The sequence below is a fragment of the Oncorhynchus mykiss genome, chromosome 9, assembly GCF_013265735.2.
Source record: "Oncorhynchus mykiss isolate Arlee chromosome 9, USDA_OmykA_1.1, whole genome shotgun sequence".
NCBI classification, from domain to species: Eukaryota; Metazoa; Chordata; class Actinopteri; order Salmoniformes; family Salmonidae; genus Oncorhynchus; species Oncorhynchus mykiss.
In genome coordinates this window covers 51,374,419-51,401,016 of record NC_048573.1, presented here as the reverse complement: position 1 = coordinate 51,401,016, position 26,598 = coordinate 51,374,419, and the positions used below count along the sequence as shown (strand labels likewise).

Genomic DNA, 26,598 nt, shown 5'->3' with positions numbered 1-26,598 from the left:
CTTTTTGTGTGTGTGTGTGTGTGTGTGTTTCAGTGGATACTTGACTCTCGTCATTGTAATTAGCTGGTGCATAGATTGACAGACAGGCAAGTGAGGGGTTAAGAAAGAGGCCCAACTGGACATCTACCCCAGTCGTCTGTCCTGATGACCCCATTTCCGGAGACATTAGTCTCGGAGACCAACCTTAGCACTTTTCACAACAATGGATGTTAGAATGCTCTTTGTTTCAATTGAAATTGCAAATAATATGCTAATATGTATTTGTGTGACATTATATTGTCATATACTACATATGGCATATTAACATGTATTATTTATATGAAACTCTTACATTTATTGTGAAATCTTTTGTTAAAGCTGCTGCCTTTGGGGATCCATAATAAGTACAATATAAATACAAAGGTCTGGCTGAGTTCAAAAGCCAAGTCCAAATGCCCAAACTAAAGCAAACAGTGCCTTTTCAAGCAGGAAGTGTTGGGCCCTGATCAGTGCAGTGTGAGCGTATTGCTATTAGAGATCTAGCCAAACGCAGGCTATAGTGTGGGAATGTTTAGTTTGGGACAGAAGCCTGTTATTTTTGCCACATTGATGAGGGGGGAGGACAAACTGCAAGGATAGCAAAAAAGTTCCCAACTTTTATTCAAAGCCGCCATGCAATGTTTTGCATCACACGATACATACCATCCAATCGTATTAGTCTTATTTTAGCTTCAAATGATAAACACATAAACCCTGTTTGTCTGTCATCAGGTGGTAATATTTATATTTATCGGCTTAGGCGAAGCATCGACAAACATGTTACACACCTGCAATTTTACAGTACATGGCTCTGCAGTGTGGTGTCAAGGAGGTGAGCCTGTACAGTACCGTTTTGCCGGGAGACAGAGAGAAACACTGTAATTACTGTCTTGCGATTCATCTAGTCTACTGCATAAAATAGTGTTTATCCAGTCTACCATGTTTCTGTCTTTGGCCGAGGGAGGGAGGGAGGGCCGTGTTTTGCACAATAGACAGCCAGGGCAATCAGGAGAAGAATCGTGACTCCGAAACGTTCAATCTATCTGCTCTCAGTTCGGTTATACGACGCCTGGAAAATGAGCTGCCCCCAACCCCCCCTTTTCCGACACACCCACACACAAATAAACATAAAAGGCTAATTTGTTAGCGCCCTCATTTCGGAGGCCCAAGCAGCGGAATATTGTGGTGGAAAAGTAATGCTTTGTCAAATGTTGACATGTGTACCAAACACAGGGCCCTCAGTGCTAGTGGCAGCCCTGCATTGGGAGAGAGGAGAGGGGTCCAGGCGAGGCACGCTGTCTGTCTGTCTGCCGGCACATGAAGTGAAAATGCTTTGAAATGAGATTAGCCTTCCAACCAACTCAGCCTCCCCTTATGCTACTGTGCATAATTGGAGATGAGTGCGTGTGTGTGTCTGTGTGCAGGGATGAACTGGGACCAGAAATCGGCCAGGGCATTTCTGACACACCAGCCCATTTTTCACCTGAAGGCCCCTTTTGCGTAAAACCCTCAATTTAGACAGGCCCACTGGGCTAAAAATGAACCAGCCCATCTGGCATTCACTAGAATTGCTCTATGACCAGTTCTTCCCTGTCTGTGTGTTAACACGTATGTGCGCGTGTACAACAGACCCATTGAAACGGTGGACATATTTAGTATAAACATTTGAAGTGTGGAAGTTACTCTCGTAGGGTGACAGGTCTCGTAGGGCAGTCATATGACTGAGAACCTTTTTTTTTGTTTTTAATTGATGTAGTCTCTTTTGGTGAGGGACCATGTCTCTCTCTTCTCATCCATATAGCTCCACCTTTTGTCCTCCTCAATGTCCATAAGGGCCCTCACCACAGTGTCTGTGACATATGTATAGAAAGACCTTTGTAGGCCCCTTCAGAAGCCATACTTCCTGCCACTAAACCTCCACTTACCTTGGTACAGGTCAGGGTGACACTGGACAAGGGGAGGGTAAAGTCCCCCCCCCCCCCCCCCCCCTCCAAAAGAATACAAATTGAGAAACAACAAGCAAGGTCCTCCTAATACACGAGCACTGTGCAATATGCTGATGTTTTCTTTTGCACACTGTGTTTGCTAAATTGCCTTTGACTGTGTGCATCGTTAATGAAACTTTATGTCCTTGTAGAGAGGGCAGCAAGTCCGTTCCAGTTAGGACCGGGACCATCTTCCCCTGTCTGGCTTTTGTAAGACATTTTTATTATTTTTTTATACCCGTCCTTATGAATAAATGAAGCACACAAAGCCATTTTTTTCCATATTTGTGTAAATTGCTTTAAAAGCATTTTATCATGTCATAAAAGAGAGCAATTGATCTGCCGAGCTTAGCCCATTGGACAGCTGTGTGTTTTGTTAATGGCCACTTTGCTCCGAGCAGCTTATTAAAACATTTATATATAAATGCTAAAATTGCATAAATTATTTAAGCACAAAGTAAGCATTTTTTTTTTTTTGGTCAGGTTACGGGTGGCGGGGGGGTATTAGTATGGAGATTTGCTTTACTTTATTATCTCCTGAAATATATTGTAAAATGTCTGCCCAGACACATATAGTGCCTTCAGAAAGTATTCATACCCCTTGACTTTTTCCACATTTTGTTGGGTTACCGCCTGAATTTTTTTATTCATTAAATTGAAATTTATTTTGTCACTGCCCTAAACACAATACCCAATAATGTCAAAGTGGAATTGTGTTTTTCCAAATGAATTAAAAATGAAAAGCTGAAATGTATTGAGTCAATAAGTATTCAACCCCTTTATTAAGGCAAGCCTAAAAAAGTTCAGGAGTAAACATTTGCTTAACAAGTCACATAACAAGTTGCACGGACACAGTCTGTTTGCAATAATAGTGTTTAACATGATTTTTTAGTGACTACCTCATCTTTGTACCCCACACATACAATTATCTGTAAGGTCCCTCAGTCAAGCAGTGAATTTCAAACACAGATTCAACCATAGACCAGGAATGTTTTCCAACGGCTCGAAAAGAAGGACACCTATTGGTAGATGGGTAAAAAAATAAATATTTGGTAGATGGGTAATTTTTTTTATTAAAAAGCAGACATTGAATATCCCTTTGAGCATGGTGAAGTTATTAATTACACTTTGGATGGTGTATCAATACACTCAGTCGCTGCAAGATACAGGCATCCTTCCTAACTCAGTTGCCGGAGAGGAAGGAAACAGCTCAGGGATTTCACCATGAGGTCAATGGTGACTTTAAAACAGAGTTTAATGGCTGTGATAGAAGAAAACTTAGGATGGATCAGCAACATTATAGTTACTCCACAATACCAACCTAATTGACAGAGTGAAAAGAAGGAAGCCAAAAACATGCATCCTGTTTGTAACAAGGCACTTAAGTAGAACTTAAACAAATGTGTTAAAGCAATTAACTTAATTTATACAAAGGGTTATGTTTGGGGCAAATACAACACATTACTGAGTACCATTCTCCATATTTTCAAGCATAGTGGTGGCTGCATCATGTTATGGGTATGCTTGTAATCGTTAAGGACTGGGGAGTTTTTCAGGATAAAAAATACATGGAATGGAGCTAAGCACAGGCAAAATCCTGGAGGAAAACCTGGTTCAGTCTGCTTTCCACCAGACACTGGGAGATTAATTCACCTTTCAGCAGGACAATAACCTAAAACACAATGCCAAATCTACACTGGAGTTGCTTACTAAGAAGACAGTGAATGTTCCTGAGTGGCCAAGTTATAGTTTTGACTTAAATATACTTAAAAATCTATGGCAAAACCTGAAAATGGTTGTCTAGCAATGATCAACAACCAATTTGACAGAGCTTGAAGGATTTTGAAAGTAATTATGGGAAAATGTTGCACAATCCAGGTGTGGAAAGCTGTTAGAGACTTACCTAGAAACTCACAGCTGTAATCGCTGCCAAAGGTGCTTCTACAAAGTATTGAGTCAGGGGTGTGAATACTTATATGAATTGAACATTTTTGTATAAAAATACATTTAAAAAAGCAATAATTTCAGATAATACATTTTCACTTTGGAGTATTGTGTTTAGATGGGTGAGAAAACAACAACAATTGAATCCATTTTGAATTCAGGCTGTAACAGAACAAAATGTAGAATAAGTCAAGAGGTAAGAATACGTTCTGAAGGCATTGTATGTGTCCTCCTCACCACACTCACACATGCAGAGGGAAAAAAGTATATATTTTTTGATGACTTCGTTTCAGCAACCACGGAATGTCACCCATATCCTGGTTGATTGTACTTTCGAGTTTTATGATGTTTTTTCATTGATTTGTTTCCCCGGCGCAGCTGCCGACCTCTATTGAGGGACGAACGTAATCAGCGCTGACGCAAATTAGATGGTTATTCGTTTCGAAAATTGACAGAAAAACAATAAAAAAGATGAAATGCTCCCAAATCAATAGATATAATGAAATTCAAATAATCCGAGAGATGAGGTCTCCATGGCAACTGATAATGTGGAAAAGAAAACAATTTAATAAAGGACAGACACGCTTTGAAAACAGATTGGGGGGATAGCTGTAAAGAGGAGAGAGGAGAGCAGAGGAGAGAGGGAGGGAGGGGGCGAATGGAGAGACGGAGGGAGAGGGGGGATGTTTGTGGCTGTAGTGGTCGGTCCATAGCTTGTTTCCCCTCCCGCGTGTGAAGGATCTGTGTCTGTCCCAAGGACACGGGAATAATTAGAAAAGCTTTCAGGCCAGAAAGTGCAGATTCAGGTTTTAATACACAAAATTATTTCATGGGCAGTGAATCGGAAAACCATTTGTTGGTGACCTTCCTGAGAGCCCCCCCCCCCCCCCCCCCCCCACTCTCAACCCCCGGTACAGGGCAAGATGGAGGCTGCGTGGCAGTGCAGCCTGAGTTATTGCATATTTGTATTTTTATAGTGGCAGGGGGAATGGAGTTGGTGGGGGGGAGTGTGTGTGTGTTTTGGTGGGGTGGGGGCCAGGGGGGTGGGAAGGTGTCAGATAGAGCTTCACTGAGGTGGGGGCATTGTGTGTGTCTGTGTTTGTGTGTGGCTGTTGGGTCCAGGTTGCTGGCAAGAGGGAGGCAAGGGAGAGACAGAGCATAGGAGAAAGAGAGAGAGAGGGGGAGAAAAGGGGAAGTTGCAGATTTGGCTGTATTTACAGATCAGTTGTCAAAAGAGCCATTTAAGGGGAATGCAACCATCCTTGCATAATGGCAGGAGAGGTGTCTGTTTATTAAAAGGGAAAGACAACGGTAAAACACAGAGAGTCAAACAGGGTTTTTTATTATTGAAGACAGAGCAGCCAGGGAGGGGGTGTCAAGGGAAAGGAGTGGGTGTGGAGGGACTTCATTCTAGTCTATGGAAGGTATGTTTTAGGTGCCTTTTCACTCTGTTCACTTGTTACAGGGAGAATCATGAGATGACTATGGTGGCATTTTATTTATTTGAAAACATTGTTGTTTGGTTGTTGTTGCTTTCTCTATTTAAGCAGGAGGGTTGCAACTTATTTGTCTGTTGCAACCGGTAATTCAAACGCAAACAATGATAAGGATCGATAGTCTCCTGAAAGTACGATAAGGATCAATAGTCTCCTGAAAGTACGATAAGGATCGATAGTCTCCTGAAAGTACGATAAGGATCGATAGCCTACTGAATATACAATAAGGATTGATAGCCTACTGAATGTACAATAAGGATCGATAGTCTCCTGAAAGTACGATAAGGATCGATAGTCTCCTGAAAGTACGATAAGGATCGATAGCCTACTGAAAGTACGATAAGGATCGATAGCCTACTGAATATACAATAAGGATCGATAGTCTCCTGAATGTACAATAAGGATTGATAGCCTACTGAATGTACAATAAGGATCGATAGCCTACTGAAAGTACAATAAGGATCGATAGTCTCCTGAAAGTACGATAAGGATCGATAGCCTACTGAATGTACAATAAGGATTGATAGCCTACTGAATGTACAATAAGGATCGATAGCCTACTGAATGTACAATAAGGATCGATAGTCTCCTGAATGTACAATAAGGATCGATAGCCTACTGAATGTACAATAAGGATCGATAGTCTCCTGAAAGTACGAAAAGGATCGATAGCCTACTGAATGTACAATAAGGATCGATAGTCTCCTGAATGTACAATAAGGATCGATAGCCTACTGAATGTACAATAAGGATCGATAGCCTACTGAAAGTACAGTGTTTCTTTTCTTTTCAAAGTGCCAAACCAAATTCACTCCTATATTACCTTATCAACAAAAGTGTCTCGACCTTCGATCTCTTAGTTTAACATCCGTATCCCATTATTTAACATCCTATTTCTCTAATTGCTCATTGTCAACGTATTGCAGACTCCCTGAAAGGGCGGTGCGCAAGCTTGTCTGTCAAATGTGCTTACCTTCCATTTTTGTGTCATTAAAACCGTTTGTTTGAGTCAAATAAAGGGCGATACACCCTCTGTTTAAACAATGCCAACCGCACGTCGTCCAGGATATCGTATCTTAACAACAGATAATCTTATCCTGTTCCACCCGAGCAATAAAAGAAAAGACGCCTGCATCATAAGGCTTTGGCTGATAATCCCCCCCCCCCCCTCCCCCCATTATTTGAATGACAGATGAGCTTAATTGGGACCTTTGTATTGCCTCAATACACGCTCGTAAAAATAGTTGAGCAATATTTCATATAAACTTGTAGGATCAGATTCTGTTGTTGTCAGCAACGTCCCTTCCCTTAATGAGAATTGGGCTGAAATCACACTAAAGATATAAACTGCCTGGCACTCATATAGGACATCGTTCGTCTCACATCATATCATTAAGGGCCTTGTTTATGGTTCAATTGCAAGCACGTCGATTAACAATAGCGTGTCTAACTTATCTTTTTAGTTTTAGACTTATGTTAATGGTCAGTTTTAGTCCAGTGCTTGGTGTTGGGAATAGTTCCCAAAAAAGTATCATCATCACAGTTTTTTCTCTTTCTTGAAAACTTGACTGCTGACGTACCATGTTTTGGGATTTTATTAACAGTGGACTAATTAACAAAATACTAAAAGATAGTTTTTTTCTGTGAACTATCGCTTTAATTTGGGCCTAAGATTGTTCATTCCAGACTTTGACTTTCTTGTAGTTTACTTTGTCTCTTGCTTTTCTGTAGCAAAGCAACAGCAGCCCTCATTGTAATGAGTGAGTACTGGGGATTTGGCATTCTCTAGTGGGCCACCTAATATTCTCCCAGTGCTAGAAGTGCCCCACAAGTAAGAGAGAAACTAGAAATTCCCCACTGTAGAATTACAGAGAGCTTTCAGATTTAGCGGGCCTGTGTCAATGAAGGGTGTTTTCTTTTCTGTGTTTTTTTCCTAAATCAATCTCCCGGGGACAAAAAATTGATTGAGACCTGAAACGTGAGACCTGATAGACGTCAACTTTCACTGTAGGGGAGAGGGTGTGTGTGTGTGTGTGTGTGTGTCTGTTTGTGTGTTTGTGTGTGTGTGTGGCACATGTGATCAGTATCAACAACAGCCGTAGCAGCAGTAGTCGCTGTGAGCCTGTGTTTCTGTGTGTGTGTGTGTGTGTGTGTGTGTGTGTGTGTGTGTGCGCGCGCGCGCCTGCCTGCTTCCTCCCTCCTCCGGCTGTTGGCTCTCACTGATACAGTGTAACTCAATCTGTGCCATCACACACACACACACACACACACACACACACACACACACACACACACACACACACACACACACACACACACACACACACACACACACACACACACACCACTATGGGGGCTGTGCCAGGACTGAGCCGGGCCAAATAGGGCTGAACAGGGCCAGGGAGCAGGCCATGAGTTCACCACCCACTACCCACCTGCCACACACACACACACACACACACACACACACACACACACACACACACACACACACACACACATACTCTGCACGGCACAGGCTCTCATTGTAAGCAGTGACAAGATGACGCTGGTTAAGTGGCTCCTCTCTCTTCCCTGGGCCTGCTTTTCCCACTGTAACTGTGGGGTGGAGAGGGTGGTGAAGGACCCCTACTGGTTAAGTGGGTAAACTCGCACAGCCTTGACATCTGTGCTGAGGGAGGGAGGGGGAGGGGGAGGGGAAGGTGGAGAGGGGAATGAGAGCGAGAGAGAGACAGAGAGAGTGTGAGAGAGGAAGATAGAGAAAGAGAGAGGGGAGTGAGAGAGTACAGCCCATGCAGGCATTGAGCCGGTTGAGGAGAAGGAGGGAAAATGCCTTGCTTTGTGGAGAGAATTCTTCCAGAGCAGGAGGGAGAGGTGAGACATAACACAGAGGGCGGTCTCCTGCCAGGTCTCCTGCCAGGTAAGACACTCTCTCTCTTTCTCTCTCACACACAACACTCTCTCACAGACACTGGGGGTAAAGATACGTTGAGGTACACAGGCTGGTACTGGTGGCTGTCAGTGTGAGGCACTCATGTGTAGTGACGGGAGGGGGGAGGGTGCGTGTGCGCGCGTGCGCGTGTGTGTGTATATTTGTTTTCAAGTTGTAAAGATTCTTAATGTATAAGTTAGACTATGTAAGACCTGTATATTTCACCAACAAAGAGTATTTTCAGAATTGGCCAAAAGTGATTGAAGTTATGGAATGTGACTGGGTTCAAATATTTTTGGGGATAGATGTTTGATGTTTAGTCAGTGTTACCTCTGTATTCCACAGGTGTACTTCTAACTAGATTACACTGTTTAACTTTTTAAAGGATTACATACAGTTTACATAGCCAATGGTTATCATTTACATTCATTAATAATGATAGAATGTTTGCAGTTTTCAGCAACATTCACAGGCTGTTGGGACACAATAACAAAAAAATCTAGAATTTCGCGACAATGTTTGCTGAGCTAAAGTGAGTGACTTGTGCTGTTGGGCTAGATGTATCACTGTGTTTACTGATGTACGGAGGAAAGTTTGTCAGCGGAGGGATTTTCTACAGCTTCGGGTGCAAACAGTGTCTGTGGAGAGGGTGAAGGACTCCTTTCTTTCTGTCCCTGCAGACAAGTATATCCTCCTCTAGTACAATAAAATGTTCCTCTTTTGGTTAAATAAATACTGGGTCTGTGAACCTAAACAGATTTGCATGTGGCCCTCTCGTTCTCCTCTCTCTCTCTCTCTCTCTCTCTCTCTCTCTCTCTTTCTTTCCTCCTTCTCCCCCTCTCTCTCCCCCTCTCTCTCTGTCGCTTTCTCTCTCTTTCTCTCTTTCCCTCTCTCTCTTTACACACACACTACATGGGCCTGACATCCCTCGACGAGGCCCTCACTCGACGAGGCCCTCAGAAAAGAAACAAGAGACAGAAGTTTGTTGGCTTTTATTTTCCCAATGGTTGTTTATTTGTTTTGATAACAAAGCAAACAGGCTGAAGGTGAAGTCACACTATTTAATTTGTCTTGCGTTACCGTGGCGATGTGGCAACCGTTCTTGCATCCCAGGAGGACTACTATGGTTGCAGCTTGTGTGTGTGTGTGTGTGTGTGTGTGTGTGTGTGTGTGTGTGTGTGTGTGTGTGTGTGTGTGTGTGTGTGTGTGTGTGTGTGTGTGTGTGTGTGAGATTTTACTAAGCAGATATTTCCCCCTCTGTTTTCACTCTGACCCGGTAGGAGGTTGATGACTGAATTGTGGAGTACATGTTAACAGTAACTGGTGATTTATAGAAATACTTAGGGGAAGTGAGGCCGCACAGACTGGAAGGAAAAGCATAAAGCCTTTTAAGTTAATGCAAAAATACAGCCTTTTAAGTAATAATTGTTGTTACTACTGGTGAGCCAGGGTGGGCTAGAAGTTTGAGGTGAAGTATGTGTGTGAAGACCGATCTCTAAGGCTACTCTATTGAACAGAAGTCTCATTTTGGTCCTTTCTCATTTGACAATTTTACCTAATTTTCACTTTTTAATACCTGTTTCTGAGCAATTTGCTTCAAACTAAAACCATTCCATTTTTGGTGTACCGGTCAACTACAGTGCTACAAAGCTTTTGGATGAACTACTGTCCTGCAACAAGTGTGCTCCTATTGATGTGTAGAAAGCTGCATAGCTACAATCCGTCACAAAACCTGCATGCAATTTCAGAGGAATCAGGCCCTTTCCTCCTTTTGGCTCTTGAATCCCCCAGATATTATCTACTTGGGGAAATATGCTACTATTCAAGTACTGTTTAAAGATTCAGGCCACTTGAATGTGCTCTACAGTTAGATTTTTTATTTTTTTTTATTCTTCCTTTTGTGGAGTAAGGAAAAGTGCTTACCTAGGAAGAGGGATGTCTTTTATTTTTTCAAGCCACCTTTTAGACTGAGTGAAATGTTTCCCCCAGTTCACTCACGGACAACTTTATTTCTTACCAGGGATTTAACACTCACTCAGTCCCCCCATAAATACAGCGTCCCTCGGCTCTTAGCTAACCATAACTCATCCCGCTAACTCTCTGGCTAACTAAACTCAAATAGCAGAGCGGAGCTTGTTTGTATTTTTCTGTCTGTCTCCCCCTCTCTCTCTCTCTCTCTCTCTCTCTCTCTCTCTCTCTCTCTCTCTCACCTGATTAGTAAGGGATGCTGAGGTGCAGAATCTCTCTGACTACTATCGTCTCAACAGTTGGCCTTCTGTTGCTCCTGTGATATCTTTGGCCCCACTTGTGGACCAGGTTTTTTGGAGAAAATGCACATTTGAACAAGAGCCAATGCAATCTCCTGGAGGCTATTTAAAGTGAACCTAATGCTCAGGGAATGAACGTGACAACACAGGAGAAATATGGACGTCGTCTTTACATGTCGTGACCCAGCTCAGACCTAAAAAAGCCAGAAGAAAATCTTTGATATCTCTCAATGAAGATCTCTTTGTATGAAGCAAAGTTGAGTTGAGAGCCTAGTTTTCTAGGCACCTGTTGAAGGCCCCAGTCCATGGAGTGGGGGAGACAGTTGAGAAACATATGCTTAGCTGCCAGTTGCTATTTAGGCCTGTCTTCCTGACAGTCTTCCTGAATATAAGTTGAAATCATAGGAGCGGAGAAATTCAGAGGACAATAGAAATGTTTACTGATCTCGTGCTGATCGACAGGTTGGAAGAGACATAGTTTTTCGCCGAGCTGCTGAATTGGTTATGATCTTCTCTGCCTGTATCTTCTGTTCTCAGCCGTTAGTCCCACTGGTTGGCAAGAGCTGACACTGACAACTCCTCATGCATCTGAAGGCCTCTTTAAAGTCAACATCGCACATTTTGATGTCTCGTGGCGGCTCCTCGTGTTTTGTTGTATTTGCGTCTGAAAACAGGGGCTTGCTTGGAGAAATCCCCCTCCTCAGCGGCACGGGGAGGCAGATCCCTTTCTGTCTCACTCTCCTCCTCTCCTCCTCTCCTCCGCACTGTCCTTCTCTTTTTGATCTCACCATCAAATCTTTCTTATGACTGACACTCGCCGGAGAGCGGCTTGGGAAATGCGCTCGGGGAAGAAGACGTTTGAGAAAATGAGCCCAAGCAAGCCATCACCTTTGATAAAGACGCGGGTTCCAACAGGGGAGAAAAAAAATGAACATTGTTAGTAATGAAAATGCCATCCAAGAAGGCAGCACTCCTCTCATCTCAACCGATTACATTAACCGTGTACACACAGAGTCAGTTGCATTTTGACAACATTTGGAAAATAATCAATTGAAGTATAGGCCTAGATATCAACACATAAGAAATCATTTATAATGTTGAAATAGTTTAAAATCAAAATGTTCATTATATAATATTTAATATGACCCGTAGTTGATATGTCTGTGTTTTGGAGCATTGAGCGAATGGCTCCTAGGTGAGGTAACTCCGGGCCATGCTTACCGGCTCCACAGTTTGGCGGAGACCCCGGGGATTGATGTCTGTGGACCTGTGGGATCCTACTGTACCTTTATTACACATCAGCTGGGTACCAAACTAATTTGATAAAATGCCACTTAATCGCTGGCACACCGTCAACTGTGTCACTGGCTGGTAAACTGACTGGCACGGCATTAGAGTGTGTATCGCACAAGAAGGAGGAAAATAATGGAGGGAGGGGGGTGCAGGAGGAAAAGTGGAGAGCACCAGAGATGTTAGCTTTAGTAATTGCTACCTCCATGGAGGAGCATGGGAGAGGACAGTGAGGCAAGCTTACAGAGAGGGCCCTGTGCACAGATAATAATGGGGTAGTATTGCAGCTCTGACAGTGTTAATATTAGAGCGTGCAGAGCGTTTCTCTCTCTCTGTGCGTGCGTGTGCGTGCGTGCGTGCGTGCGTGTGTGCGTGTGTGTGTGTGTGTGTGTGTGTGTGTGTGTGTGTGTGTGTATGTGTGTGTGTGTGTGTGAGTGGAGATAGGGTGCCTCTGATATTTACCCTGCTGGTAAGACTGTCAAGCCCACCTGACAACACAGTTTACCCACCCGGCTGTCACCCCCGCCTCTCCCTGCCACTGTAAGACACTCTCCGAGCGCTCCAGTACGTCCTCGCCCTCCTTCCACACAACGCAACTGTGCTGGGATCAGCTATCAGCACCCATACTCATCTTCCTCTCTTCCAGAGAGGGGGGAAGAAAGAAGAAAAGGGAGCACGGGCCAACTTCTTTGGCTTTTTCTTTCTTCTCTCTTTCTTTTCGTCTTCTATTTGAAGTTTGCGAGGCACTTGTTAAAGCCTGGCTGCATCCCGACACACTGAGAAAGGTTATGAATATGCATCAAGGCACCATATGGCTCCCCTAGCGCTGGGACTAGGTGTGTCCAGAAGGTAGAGCGGGCGTTGATGCATTATTCGCCATTCAAATTACAGATGCCGGTGAGAATCCTGCAGGAAGTTAGAAGTACTAGTTTGACACCACTTTAGACAGGGTAGAGCGACTACAGTACCTATGGTACTGAATGGCGTGAAGCAACAGTAACGTAAAGCTGTGGATGAGCACAGTGGAGGTCCTAGGCAAGCAATTCGGTTCTTTTTTAACAGAGTTCCGACCTGTACCCTGCCACCTGACATGAGTGTGATTAAAAGTGATATTTCTGACACGTTAGGATACGCACGGGAAGTAACCTTCTCTAAAGCGTTCATTATTAGATGCATGACAGACCTGAATATTTATAAAATAGGCTTTAATAATTAATAACAGCAATCTGCTACCGTAATTCATCAGATTTGCACTTCAACGGAGTATCCGTTTTCACTTTAAAATAATAATAAGAGGAATATTAATGCTGCAGAAATGTAAAATGGGCAGCTGTATAGCATTCAAACATGCAAGCTTCAATGTTCAGTTTTGTGGTGTTTTACTTTTTTTTTGTATCTATAATTATTTATTCAACATTACGTTACAACCAACAACACTATCCTTTCTCAAGACCTATGTGTTTGATGCTTGACATTTTGGCAGTTGTTTCTGGTGAAAGAAGCAGATGATGTTGAGAAAATTCAGGAAACCAGGTGGGTTTTGGTGTAGAATGCAAAAGGAGTTGTTGTGGTTTTTATCAAAAGCATATTATTTGTTTGAGTCAGCTAGCAACACTTCCTTTTGTAGCCTATTCTGTGTCTTGGACCAAAATAGAAGGCTCTTTTTCTCTGTAAAGCAGCTTTATACCCGCCTCATGGTTTCACAGTCACTTTTTGTTTCAATGCGACTTTCAAATCCAACCAAGACACATTGTTCTTTCAACAAAACTCTCAAAGACATGACTTTTCTGTTTTAGGTGAAATAGAAACATTTAGTTCTTCCTTTACTTCCACCTCTAGTTTAGTTTTAACCTGTGTTTAACTATACAGCATGTTGTGTTGTTGAATTGTTTTACTCTACCCATTTGAGCTGAACTGTGTAAACATGTTTCATGTGTGTAGAAGTGTCACTGTACATATTTGAGAGTGTGTGTGTCAGAGCCTGTGACGTGACCTACAGCCAGTAGTCAGAGGAGCAATGTGATTGGAGGGTACCATGTTGTCTAAGGGCCTGCAGCCACCTCAGACTCTCTCTCTCTCTCTCTCTCTCTCTCTCTCTCTCTCTCTCTCTCTCCCTGCCGACTGAAACGTACACTATCGAACCCTGTTGTCTTTCTAACAACTGACAAACCCTAGCTGTGACTACACTCACCTCAGCCCCGTGCTGTCAGAGGTAAATAAGAGTCAACATACTGCAGTGTTCACTGAGGGGACCCGTCTCTCTTTAATATGCTCTCTGCATCCACACCCCAGGCCCCAGATTGGGATTTTCCACCATGAGACTTTCCACCAGTGTTTGGTCTACTGGCTCAGACTTTTGTGTTTCGTTAGTGAGGCCCAGAAAAGAGACTTAGGCGAGCTTAAATGACAGGAATATCAATTCCCTTCAACCAAATATGATACTCATGGTCTTACAAAGAAGGCTATTTATCTTTCCCTAAATATCTTTGACTGCACTGTATGCGAAGGGAAAAACTTAAAAACATTATTTTTTTACTGAAAGCGTAAATACCTTTCGCAGGCTTTCTTTTTACACAGCTTTCGCCTTTCAGATAGAGGCTACAGTAAAGCTACAGTAAAGGTCTTATCGTATATTTAGCTAGCTACCTGTGCTAGATGACATTTAGGGGGCACCTGTGATTCATTCCGCCGCACTTAAAATCCAAAAGAGAAAAAATCTGTCAAGCAGAGCAAATGCTTTAATGGTGGCCAGGGATCAATGTTGTCAGCGCAGGCATCCTATCTGGAAAGGTACGCTTTTTGGTTAATGTCACCTCCTCCCTCTCTCACAGTCTCTCGTCTCAAGGAGATCGGCAGGAAATCTGATGTGAACAATCCGAAGTAGGCCGAATTTGAGGAAATTGCTTGAAAAACATTGACTTGCTCTCTCTCGAACACTCACATACACACACTCACATAAACGAGGCCCCTTGTATCTGAAAAACAAATTTGAAAAGTAACCTTGGAAATCAATTAAGCCGTCCCGGGAGCTGTAACGTTTCCTTGAGAAAGACCACCTCCCATTTCTCTCCTCCCCCCACACTCACACTGAGTTGGTACCGGCCATTAAAATGCTGCCATATGCAACGAAGAAGCTTTGTCAGGCTCACTCGGTGTGGGCCTTTATTCATATTATTTTTTTAGCTGCAAAGTGCCTTATAGGCTGTCAAAATGTCTTAACAGTCTTGTTAAAGAAATGCCACAACTCATTTCAATGTAATGTTATTCATATGGCTGGTGTGAGAGGGGGCATGTCTGAACATCTAAACAGGCCTGCTTTTTAGGTTTCACATTAGGGGGTTATCTTGGAGGCCTTGTCATTGATTGACATTATCTGGCCTGACAGGGCCTCATATCAAGGTTAACCTCATGGACAAAAGCAAAGCGCCACCCGGACACACACACACACACACACACACACACACACACACACACACACACACAAGGCCCTCTCCCCTCCGACTTCCTGTCCAATGGGTGTGTGAGAGAAAGAGAGCGAAGGTGTCCAGGCCTCATCTGCGTGTGCGCGTGCGTATGTCCGTGCACCCGCAGTGGAGATTTCCGCACTCTTAATTGATAACTAATGGAGCGTCTTGCGCTGGGTTTCCCCTAGAGGACAGGCCCTCCTGATGGCAGTGGTAGGGGTGGGGAGGGGGAAGAGACTGACTTACTCAGCAGTGTGGTGCCGGAACCCGGTAAATTAAATATATCCCCAAAGATAATGACTTGGAGTGACAGACACCAGTCTGTCTGGGGGGCCTCCCTCTCTCCCGACCTCTCCAGCCGTGTGCCCTCGCCGTGGAGAAGAGCCTGCACTAACCCCCACACGCTTCCCCACACACACACACACACACACACACACACACACTCACACTCACACTCACACTCACACTTTCCCTTCCCACAAGCCTTTGCAACAAAAGCAAAAAAAGATCCCCGTGACTAAAATACAACTCAAGCAGTTAATCTGTACAGATATTAGCTCAAGGGCCCTCAAGTGGCGCACTGAGCTCGAGCCCCCTTCTTCCAGCATATTACCCACACTGCCCCGGTGCGGCTCGCCGTGGTGTCAACCGTCACACACTGCCGCCATCAGGGAGAGCCAGAGTCGTCGCCTCGCCCACGCTAATTTTGACTTCTTATTCGGTTGTTGGTTTTTATTTAGAGACTCCCGATTTGTGGTCTAGCTACCTGAAATACAGAGAAATTGTCTTTATTTGAAACTACAGTGCCGGCTGCTAGGACAAATGTTATGTGCAATTTTAGAAAGGTACTGTAGATGTCAGTCTGCTACGCCACTAGCTGAGGAATCACCCTCTGCGGCAAACTGAATATAAAGTTAGCTGTTTTGGTTCTTCTTGCCTGTCAGAATGGCTCACGTCACCCACGTTATTTTCCTTGTCTGATAAACCGTTTGGCTCGTCTGTTTTTTGTTCTAGAAAATGTCTGTAATTACCGTTTGTGATCGAGCCAGGGGGCATATTTGTCCTCCCAAAAATGCAACGTTACTGCCTGATTGCACCCAAGTTCAGCGTCTTTCCCCTTCCGTTTGCACTCAAGATATACATTGTTTTCTGTATCCCTTGTCCTGTTTCCCGAGAGAGTGTGTGGGTGTGTCAAGACTTGTGTGTGTGTGTGTGTGTGTGTGTGTGTGTGTGTGTGTGTGTGTGTGTGTGTGTGTGTGTGTGTGTGTGTGTGTGTGTGTGTGTGGGTGGGTGGGTGTGGGTGGGTGTGTGTGTGTGTGTGCTTCTGTGTGTGCGTTTCTGTCTGCGTGCATACATGTGTGTATGTGTCTTTGTTTATGTTTGCGGCAGGCTGGCGATACAGGGTGAGTATTGGGCGCATGGCTGGGGGGCTGCAGTGTGATATCAGCCCAGGGGTAGTGCTGCTGTGAAGTCCAAACGGGTCCCTCAAGGTCAGTCCCTAAAAGACATCATGCAACATGCAAGGTCACATCCTAGACTAAAAGCAATAAGTGCTTTATTGATAGAAAAAAGACAGCAAGCAAGCAGATGTGCAACCAACTGATTAATAATAAAATAGATTTGTGAGAGAGCGGTACCGACAGAAAGAGAAAGAGAGAGAGGAAGAGCGAGAGACAGGGCGGGAGGGAGAGCTTTGTCCTGTGTGTGTATGTGTGAGTGCATGTGTTTGTGTGTGTGAGACTAGTATGTGCTTGTGCTTTGTTCATTTTGCTCTAAAATAGCATTTAGTAAACTCTGGGTGGTTATTGTATTGACCTGGCGTGTATCTTTGAAGTAAAAGATTGATCCTGCACTGGAATCTAAACAAGAAAAAAAATCCATTTCAATCCACTGGTAAAAAAGAACAGAATGTGACAATGTGACACATTAGTGCTCATGGCAGTTTTCCTGGTGCACGACCTTTCCTTTTTAAGGTCATCACAATGTTTTGCGTAATTTTTTGCTAAGTGAGTGCTGCTTGAAAGGCCATTGGGAGGCACAGACCTTGTGTTTTCCGTTTACACATAGTTTTGTTTGACAAGGGAGACAAATCTCATGGAGTTTTTCCATGTATCTGCCTCTTGGAACAAAAGTGTGTTTTGTGCTGGCTAACTATTGTTGGATTATGAAAATGAGCTGAGGACAGTAGTGCATACAAGTCATCTCCTTTACGTCCTTTTATCTTTTATTTTCTCTCACTCCCTCTAACACAGCCTGGCAAACCTGCCTAGTGAGTAACGTTCTTGGCTAGCTGAGTGACTGCCTGAATAAGTGAGTGGTAGATATCAGGTGGTGGGGAAAGCTCAGCCCAACCAACCTGTTTCTTCTACGCCAGGACCCCAGAGGAGAAGAATGCTGGGAAAATTCCGTCTGCCCTCCCCCTCTCTTCCTCTTCCCCCAGAGCAATCACCCTGTGATCCCCCATCCCCGCCTCACCCCCTCAACCCCTCTGGTACAGTACATCCCCTTCATCCACCTATATCCCCTCCTACATAAACTTCTCTCTCTCTCTCTCTCTCTCTCTCTCTCTCTCTCTCTCCTATCCCCCCCCTCTCTCTCTCTCTCTCTCTCTCTCTCTCTCTCTCCCTCTCGCTCTCTCTCTCTCCCGCTCTCTTGAATAGTTGGCAATGGCATTGTTTTTAATCATCAGAACCTCCGAAATTATTATTATCGCTTCTGATGCGGCAATTAAAACTTCAGGTCAGAGGCACAACGAGCGGTGATCAGCAGCCGAGCCGAGAAGTTTTAATTAGACGATCAGAACCATTAATGCACAAAAAAAAGGTGTGCGCTGGGAAATTAACGGGAACGTCTTAATCAGGGTTAGTGACTCCGAAGAGGAGTCAAGTGAACAGAGAGCAAAAAACAAATCATTTCCGCACCACTGGGACAAAACTCAATTAAATATGCATGCAGAAAATGGAAATTTGGAGCTTCGGCAGCACTGCACTGTTGGGGAAACTGTGGCAAAATCTCGCGGCGGAGGTCGCAGACCTGCTTATTGTTATTCTTGTGTAATAAAAATTAAAGAGGGGCCAGATGCAGGGGCCAGGTCTGGGTGCTGTGGCGTGTTTGTCCATCAGTGGCTTCTTTCTGCCTGGCTTCCCTGGGCTGCGGCAGCTCACCTTCGGCCGTGCGAAGGAGAGAGAGAGAGAGAGAGAGACAGCGGGGGGAAACGCTCTCTTCCTGAAAGCTGTAAATTAGCAAAAAATAAAAACCAGAGGACTGTTTTCGTGTTAAGGTGCGTGTGTGTGTTTGTGACTGTGTGTGTGTATCGCACAATGCATTCAGAACCCCCCCCCCCCCCCCCCCCCCCCCCCCACCACACCACCCTGGAGAAACAGAGACACAAAAGGCTCACTCAGCCACACACCGGGAGTTCGGGCCTTGTCGATTAATCTGCCTGAGGTTTGCAAAGTTAGAACTGGTCTTTTTTTCCCAGGAGCTAAAAAACTGGGTTACATATTGAAAAATAATCCCGAGCTGTTCAGTCTTTTCCCAGGCCAGTTTTGGATTAATTAAATTCAAATATTACCAAGGTTTTTGTCCCTGTGTCAGTCAAGATGTTGGAACCCAGCAGGAACCTACCAAAACTGCCAATGTTTGATTATACCTAAGGAGATAAGCTCCCGTTTTTACAGGTCATATCTACTCTTCTCAGACTGGTTCTTAAGTATATCCTCCATAGAAATGTACAAGGCAGCATGTAATCCTTTACTTTGCAATACAATACATAGTTGGAGTGAGCTATATTCTTACCTAGACTTCCTATTGACCCTTTGTAGAACATATTAGCTGTATAGTAGTTAGATATCTTCCAGTACTATAGATAAGAAATAAGCCAACATTTTGGTCAGCTCCCCCTGTGTGGCAGAAAGGGGCCCTGCTTGACCCTGCCAATCCAGGCAGCCATTCACGCCCCCATGTCCACATCTCTCTCTCTCTCTCTGTCTCCTCTCTGTCTACTCTCTCTGTCTCCTCTCTCTCTCTGTCTCTCTGTCTCCTCTCTCTCTCTTCTCTCTGTCTCCTCTCTCTCTGTCTCCTCTATCTCTCTCCTCTCTCTCTCTCTCTCTCTCTCCCGCTCTGTCTCTGTCTCCTCTCTCTCTTGCTGTCTCCTCTCTCTCTGTCTCCTCTCTCTCTCTGTCTCCTCTCTCTCCCTCTCTCTGTCTCCTCTCTTTCTGTCTCCTCTCTCTCTCTCTCCCTCTCTCTCTTCCTCTCTCTGTCTCCTTTCTCTCTCTGTGTCTCCTCTCTCCCTCTGTCTCCTCTCTCTCGCTTTCTATCTCCTCCCTCTCTCGCTCCCTCTCTCTGTCTCCTCTCTCTCTGTCTCCTCTCTCTCTCTCTTGCGCTCTGGCAGCCTTTTTTACAGTCGTTGCACGTACATGCAAATAATGCACTTCCAACAGCGTTATTAGGATTTGAAACACCACTTGATTGGGCATGATATCATTCTGGCACGTAAACAGAGGGGCTCGGCATCAAAAAGACACAACAAGACACGCCGGGGTTCGGAAAGCTCAGTGCCGAGAGTAGATTTGAACGTGAGCCCTGTGTTGAATGTAGTCATCCAGTTCTGAGAAGAAACAGGGCTTACAAATTGCTTTGATGCACATCTTCTTGACTTGAAAAAGATCCCCTGTCCCAGTACAAATAAGTGGATGCGTTCAAAAATAGTTTCTTGACTTTTTCGTCAGGTTTTGGCCTTATACAGTCAACGTAGCCCCGCTGTCTCAGCCCTGCACAGTTTCCAGTAAAAAATCTTGTCACAGTTACAGTAAACAGTAGGAAACATACGTTTCATTTGGTAGTGCTCCGATTCAACTCTTATTTGTCTTCCCGAGCTCTTAGTGTTTTGTGCGACCGAGGTGTGTGGCTTTGACAATTAGTAGTCTATTCTAAAACAGAGGAGCGATGCATCCAGTCTTGTTTTTCTCCCTGATATTCATTAATGGCTGAGATTGCTTACTGGACTCTTGGGAAGGGGGAGTTGGCCCCAAAGGAAAAAGTTGTTCTTTCATGTAGGTCCCCACTGATTTTATCTCATTGTATGCTGTCATGCACACAAATGACGTGAGGCCAGTGTAACCATAGCAATCCCTGTTGTACGCAGTGGCAAAAGCTGCTGCGTGTGGACAAGCGTTCTCTACACTGAAAACAGCAAGTTGTACTGTAAAGTCCCCAGGCCACTCCAATCCACAAAGACTCTTAATTTCCAGTTGGATTCCCAATCTCTTCCCGTAGATATTTCGGTCTTTTAATAAAGGTCTCCATATGTATTGTATTAACCACATAGTTTTTTAGAGCATATCTAGTAATTAAAACATTCAGAAGATTTAGTGTGAAGCCTATTGTGCTTCTCAATCAGTAGGAGTTTACCCCAGGAGTCGAGCTCTATGTTGTTGGGGAAAAATGTACATAAATAGTCACTAATGGAAAGAAACAACTCGGCAGGGGTCATTTCCTACAAGGAGCAGGAGATTGCGATGCAAAGGAAATCGGTAGTTAAAGCATGAAATACTGAGCACAGTAAACAGAAAAATGACCTCCACTGCAACGCCCAAATGACCTCAATCTTCCTTCGGAGGGGTGTTTCTGAAAAAATACCCGAACATTTATGTCTTCCACTTCCTAATAGTTTTTCCAGCTGATTTTTTCAAAATTGCTGTCCTCTAAAAATGTGACCTTTTCACCCCGGCCCGCAATTGTCTAACACAAAATTGTACAGTAATGTGCCACTGATATACGGCGAGCTCGAGACTGCACATAATTCCACAAGTCATTGTTTCAAATGAGGAAGTCCACAATGTAAATAAAGTAACTGAGAAAGCATGTGTGGTGGGCAGAACTGGGTGCATTGTATACTGGCGAGGTAATATCTGTAAACTCACTCACACTAGGGCTGTGTTCCAAATGGCTCCCTATTCCCTATATAGTGCACTACTTTCGACCAGGAAACTGGTGCCATTTGGGAGGTAGCCACAATGTATCTTCGAATGAAAAAAATGAAAAAAGGATTTTAAGCGCTGTCTGTGATTTACATAATGCCAGCAATGGCTCACGCATAATTGTGCTTGATCTTCGCTTTATGGCCTATATGTAATGAAGAAGCCTATACTAGCTCTGACTTTGCTGATAAATACTTTATTGAGGGAAAATGTACTTCTTACGACTGTGATATGTGGTTGTCTCACCTAGCAATCGTAAGATGAATGCACTAACTGTACGTCGCTCTGGATAAGAGCGTCTGCTAAATGACTCAAATGTCAATGTAATTATACACATTTTTATACAAAGTCAATTGAAATAGAACTTTGTTTCCTCTCCCATAGTAATATCTTATTTTTTCCTCAACAAAAATAGCATACCCAGTAAAGTACAATGTATTGATAATGATAGTGACATACTTTTGAGTAAAGAGAAATACAGTTTCAGTATTTGGTACAAAGAATACAACTTAAAGTGGACGACACTGCAGAAGATTTGGCCTTCTCCTTGTTTATGTCAATTGAAACATTGACAACTTTGATGAGTTGGGCACCAAACTAGCCCTGGTGGTCTTTTTAAAATGGCAGGAAATAATTCCAAAAGTGGTTAAGATGATGGACAGCATATTATTCACTAACGTCTAAGCTTTGCCCGTGATATAAGTTATTTACAACATGATAAAGATCTGGACATGATTTTTTTGCCTGGAACATCTGCTCAAGGTGAACTTTGGTGGCTCTTTTCATCAAGTGAAAGGTAACAGTGTGCAGTTTCTGCCCTAAAAAGGCAGCTCTTAATATGGAATGCTAGAGGCAGCTGCACTTGCTTTAGCCGAGGACATGTTTTAAAGATTGCCTGGGCTAGGTGAAATAATGCCACCCACTCCTACCCCTAACAGTCACTCTGTCACTGTTATTGTTCAGTGGAGCTTCTTTAGAGAAATAGAGATTATACTGTATCTCTGTATCTCTCAGTTTACAATGTGTATTTTCACTACGGAAACAATGACAAACAATTTTGGTAAACATACATTCGGAAATCATTCAGACCCCTTGACTTTTCCCCAAAAAAATGTACATTACAGCCTTATTTCTAAATGTATTCAATTGTTTTGTTCCCCTCATCAATCTATACACAATATCCAAAAATGACAAAGCAAAAATGGGTTTATAGAATTTTTTGCAATTGTATTAAAAATAAACTGAAATATAACATTTCCATAAGTATTCAGACCCTTTACTTTGTTGAAGCACCTTTGGCAGTGATTACAGCATCAAGTCTTCTTGGGTATGACGCTACAAGCTTGGCGTATCTGTATTTGGGGAGTGTCTCCTATTCTCTGCAGATCTTCTCAAGCTCTGTTAGATATGATGGGAAGCGTCGCTGCACAGCTATTTTCAGGTCTCTCCAGAGATGTTGTTTCTCATGGTCTGAGTCCTTTAGGTGCCTTTTGGCAAACTCCAAGCGGGCTGTCATGTGCCCTTTACTGAGGAATGGCTTCCTTCTGGCCACTCTACCATAAAGGCCTGATTGGTAGAGTGCTGCAGGGAATGTTGTCCTTCTGGAAGGTTCTCCCATCTCCACAGAGGAACTCTGGAGCTCTGTCAGAGTGACCATGAGGTTATTGGTCACCTCCCTGACCAAGGCCCTTCTGCCCCGATTGCTTAGTTTGGCCAGGCGGCCAGCTCTAGGAAGAGTCTTGGTGGTTCCAAACTTCTGCCACTGTGTTCTTGGGGACCTTCAAAGCTGCAGACATGTTTTGGTACCCTACCCCAGATCTGTGCCTCGACACAATCCTGTCTCTGAGCTCAACGGACAATTGCTTCAACCTCATGGCTTGGTTTTTGCTCTGACATGCACTGCCAACTGTGGGACCTTATATAGACAGGAGTGTGTCTTTCCAAATCATGTCCTATCAATTTAATTCAGCACAGGTGGACTCCAATCAAGTTGTAGAAACATCTCAAGTGTGATTATTGGAAACTTGATGCACCTGAGTTGAATTTCGAGTCTCAGAGCAAAGGGTCTGAATACTTTTGTCAAAAAAATCTAAAAAATTCGAAAAACTTGTTTTTCATTATTTTTTTATTTTACCTTTATTTAACTAGGCAAGTCAGTTAAAAACAAATTCTTATTTTCAATGACGGCCTAGGAACAGTGGGTTAACTGCCTGTTCAGGGGCAGAACGACAGATTTTTACCTTGTCAGCTCGGGGGTTTGAGCTTGCAACCTTCCGGTTACTAGTCCAACGCTCTAACCACTAGGCTACCCTGCCGCCCATTATGGGGTATTGTGTGTAGATTGATGAGGAAAAACATAAATGTAATCAATTTTAGAATAAGGCTGTAACGTAACAAAATGTGGAAAAAGTCAAGGGGTCTGAATACTTTCCGAATGCACCGTATATTTGAGTGGACAAGAGTATTTTCAACATACTTGTTGTCATGTTGGCTATGAATTCACCTGCAGAATGAACACATTTCAACTATACATCTAATCAGCAACAAATGCATGTAAATGTATATTTGTTGTTTTCATGGCCAGTGCACCTACCGCCTTACCAGTAATATTGTTTGATAACGGCCAACAACACAAAGCAACAGGCAGCAGCAGTGCAGCCTACTGAGTGCAGAGGAGAGGACCACTATACCAGGCGGTGTCAGAGAAAGGCCCTAAAATTTGTAAAAGACTGCTGCTACCCAAGTCATAGAATGCTCTCTCTGCTACCATACGGCAAGCGGTACCGGAGCATCAAGTCTGAAGGTTCCTTAACAGCTTTTACCCCCAAGCCATAAGACTGCATAACAGTTAATCAAATGGCTACCCGGACTATTTCCATTGACCCACTATTTTACACTGCTGCTAATAGCTGTTTATTATCTATGCATAGTCACTTTACCCCTACCTACATGTACATACCTCAATTACCTAGACTAATCTGTACCCCCGCACATTGACTTGGTACCGGTACCCCCTGTATATAGCCTCATTATTGTTATTTTATTGTAATTTTTTTTTTAATTTTAGTTTATTTAATGTTTTAGATTTTTTTTGAAAATATTTTCTTACTTAAAAAAAAAGAATCTGCATTGTTGGTTAAGGGCTTGTATAAGTAAGTATTTCACACCTGTTGTATTCGGCTCATTTAAAATGTGATTTGAGAAGAGAAGAGCAAAAGAGGAGTTTAGAGTTTGCTGGCTAGCTAGCTTACTTCTGCTAAAACTACTAGGAGGGCTGGAAGTAAAGCATGGACTCTAGCATTCTACCCCTTGCCTGTCAGGGTTAAAACTAAGCAGCCCCCCACTCATTGGCAGAACCACAGCCTCTTTAGGTAAAGGGGAAGATTGGAAGATAACATTTCAGGAGGGTCTCTACAGAGCTGTCATGTGAAGGATTATGTAGCTTGTGTATTGGCTGCTTGTAGTACCTTAGGGGGTCCGATACTGATCTGGATGTGGTTTTCCTATTCAGCTCTCAGAGAGTTTTTTCCTTCTTTTTTCTGCAGCGGCTAATACGTTAAAACTCTGACTAAACTGACTGTCAGTGGTTTGGCTAACATATGCCCACTGTATGTATGTATCTATCTCTTTGTCCCTGCAGTCTTGTGATTGCTCTTATTATTCTTTTTTAAAGGCACTGCTTTGGGGCTATTTATAGGAGCTGTTAGACTGTTTTTTCCATGGTGAAGCTCAAATAATCACGTGAATGACACTTGATCGATGGCCCTTTGTTGATGAAGAGAGCTGGCCTACAGCTCTCACCTGATAAACGTGTTCATTGAGGGAAATGATGATGACATTTGAATAACACAAATATAATTCCATGGTAGAATGTTTGATAATAACATATGGTGGTTCTTAAACATGTGAATTGACATTCAACAATTTTCCTTTCTCTCTTTTCTTTTTCTCCAACAGCTGAAAGGACTTTATGCACTGAAAAGACCTCAGGAAAATCCAACATGGCCGGCAAAAGGAAAGGTGGCCTAAAACTCAACGCAATCTGTGCCAAGCTGAGCCGTCAGGTGGTGTACGACGGCAGCTCCCAGCATGCTGAGGGAGACCACAGTGTGGCGGAGAACAGCGAGCGCGGGAGCTCCCATTATGACGACAGCGGCGAGCGATTCGAGACCAACTTCCCCGAGGGCCTGAGTCTCGGCCAGAGCCTCGAAGAGGACCAGAAACGGCGCAAGGCCATTGAGAAGTGGGTCAACGGGGAGTATGGGGATGAACCACCACCCTCTGCCCTGGACTGTGGGGAGGAACAGCAGCAACAGCAGGGACTCAAGCCCAACAATGGCGAGGACGGACCCCCCGAGGGTGTGTACATGGTACAGCCCAAGGGCTGTAGTGACGAGGAGGACAATGCGCTTGATGAGCCCGAACCCATGTTCGACTCTCGGGACGGCAGTTACCACGACGACAAGGACTCGGAAGACGGGCCTCAAAAGGACGTCTACATGCCGTTGATAAGTGAGCCCCCGAGTCGCCAAACATCTTTCTCCTCTCCAGGTACAAGGCTCTCTTTCTTTTCTCGTTGTTCTGTTCTTTTCTCGTCACTCCTCTCGATGAATTCTGTTCTCGCTTTAACTGCCCTTCAAACCTTCCATTCCTTTCACTAAAGTGTTAAGTAGCCAATATATATTACGTGGGGGACATAGCCACATCCAAGACCTGTCCTGAACCTGTCCCTGGAAAGAGAGACTGTAAGGTTACAATGAGATTTCATGGGTTGCAAAACAATATTGTTTTGAACGTTCGTTTTAGGACTGATGCCTAACTGAGTGTTCTGCCGAATGCATTGTCAAATAGCGCTGATGAATATTTCATCAAAAGTGCTTTACAGAGGCTTGGAAACATGATGAGGCAAATAATAAGTAGGGAAACCTTTCGTCATCATTGTGATGGTGCCAGATTGACTATAGATGCAGTATAACTTAAGCTAGCTAGATAATATTGAAGGAACAGCACCGAATTTGAACTAGCTATCGTTAACATTGCGAGCTATTTTTGACAAACTTTGCTAGCTAATGACAACATTGCTAACTTGACGACATCATAATGATGGAAAAGTTGCTTCCTACTAATTACTTGTGTACTTTAGCAATGTAATCATATTTTCAAGCCAGTATAGTGTAATTAGATCTCTTTCAGAAGGACTGGGCATTAGTCATCAGTCGGG

At 43.7% G+C, this 26,598-nt stretch overlaps 1 protein-coding gene across 11 annotated transcripts in view; it reads left to right on the top strand.

Moving 5' to 3' along the window:
- casz1 (castor zinc finger 1) overlaps positions 1-26,598 on the top strand; it is a 262,670-nt gene that overhangs the window by 196,127 nt on the left and 39,945 nt on the right. For 3 of the 11 annotated variants that reach the window (XM_036988259.1, XM_036988255.1, XM_036988252.1), the window contains exons 1-2: positions 17,744-17,887; positions 25,335-25,928. In XM_036988259.1, coding sequence (XP_036844154.1) covers positions 17,788-17,887; positions 25,335-25,928 — 694 coding nt within the window. In that variant the 5' untranslated portion in view covers positions 17,744-17,787. Of the gene's footprint in view, positions 1-8,187; positions 8,364-17,741; positions 17,888-25,334; positions 25,929-26,598 lie in introns of those variants that run through there. The other 8 variants (XM_036988257.1, XM_036988256.1, XM_021616105.2 and 5 more) reach the window with 5 other exon arrangements.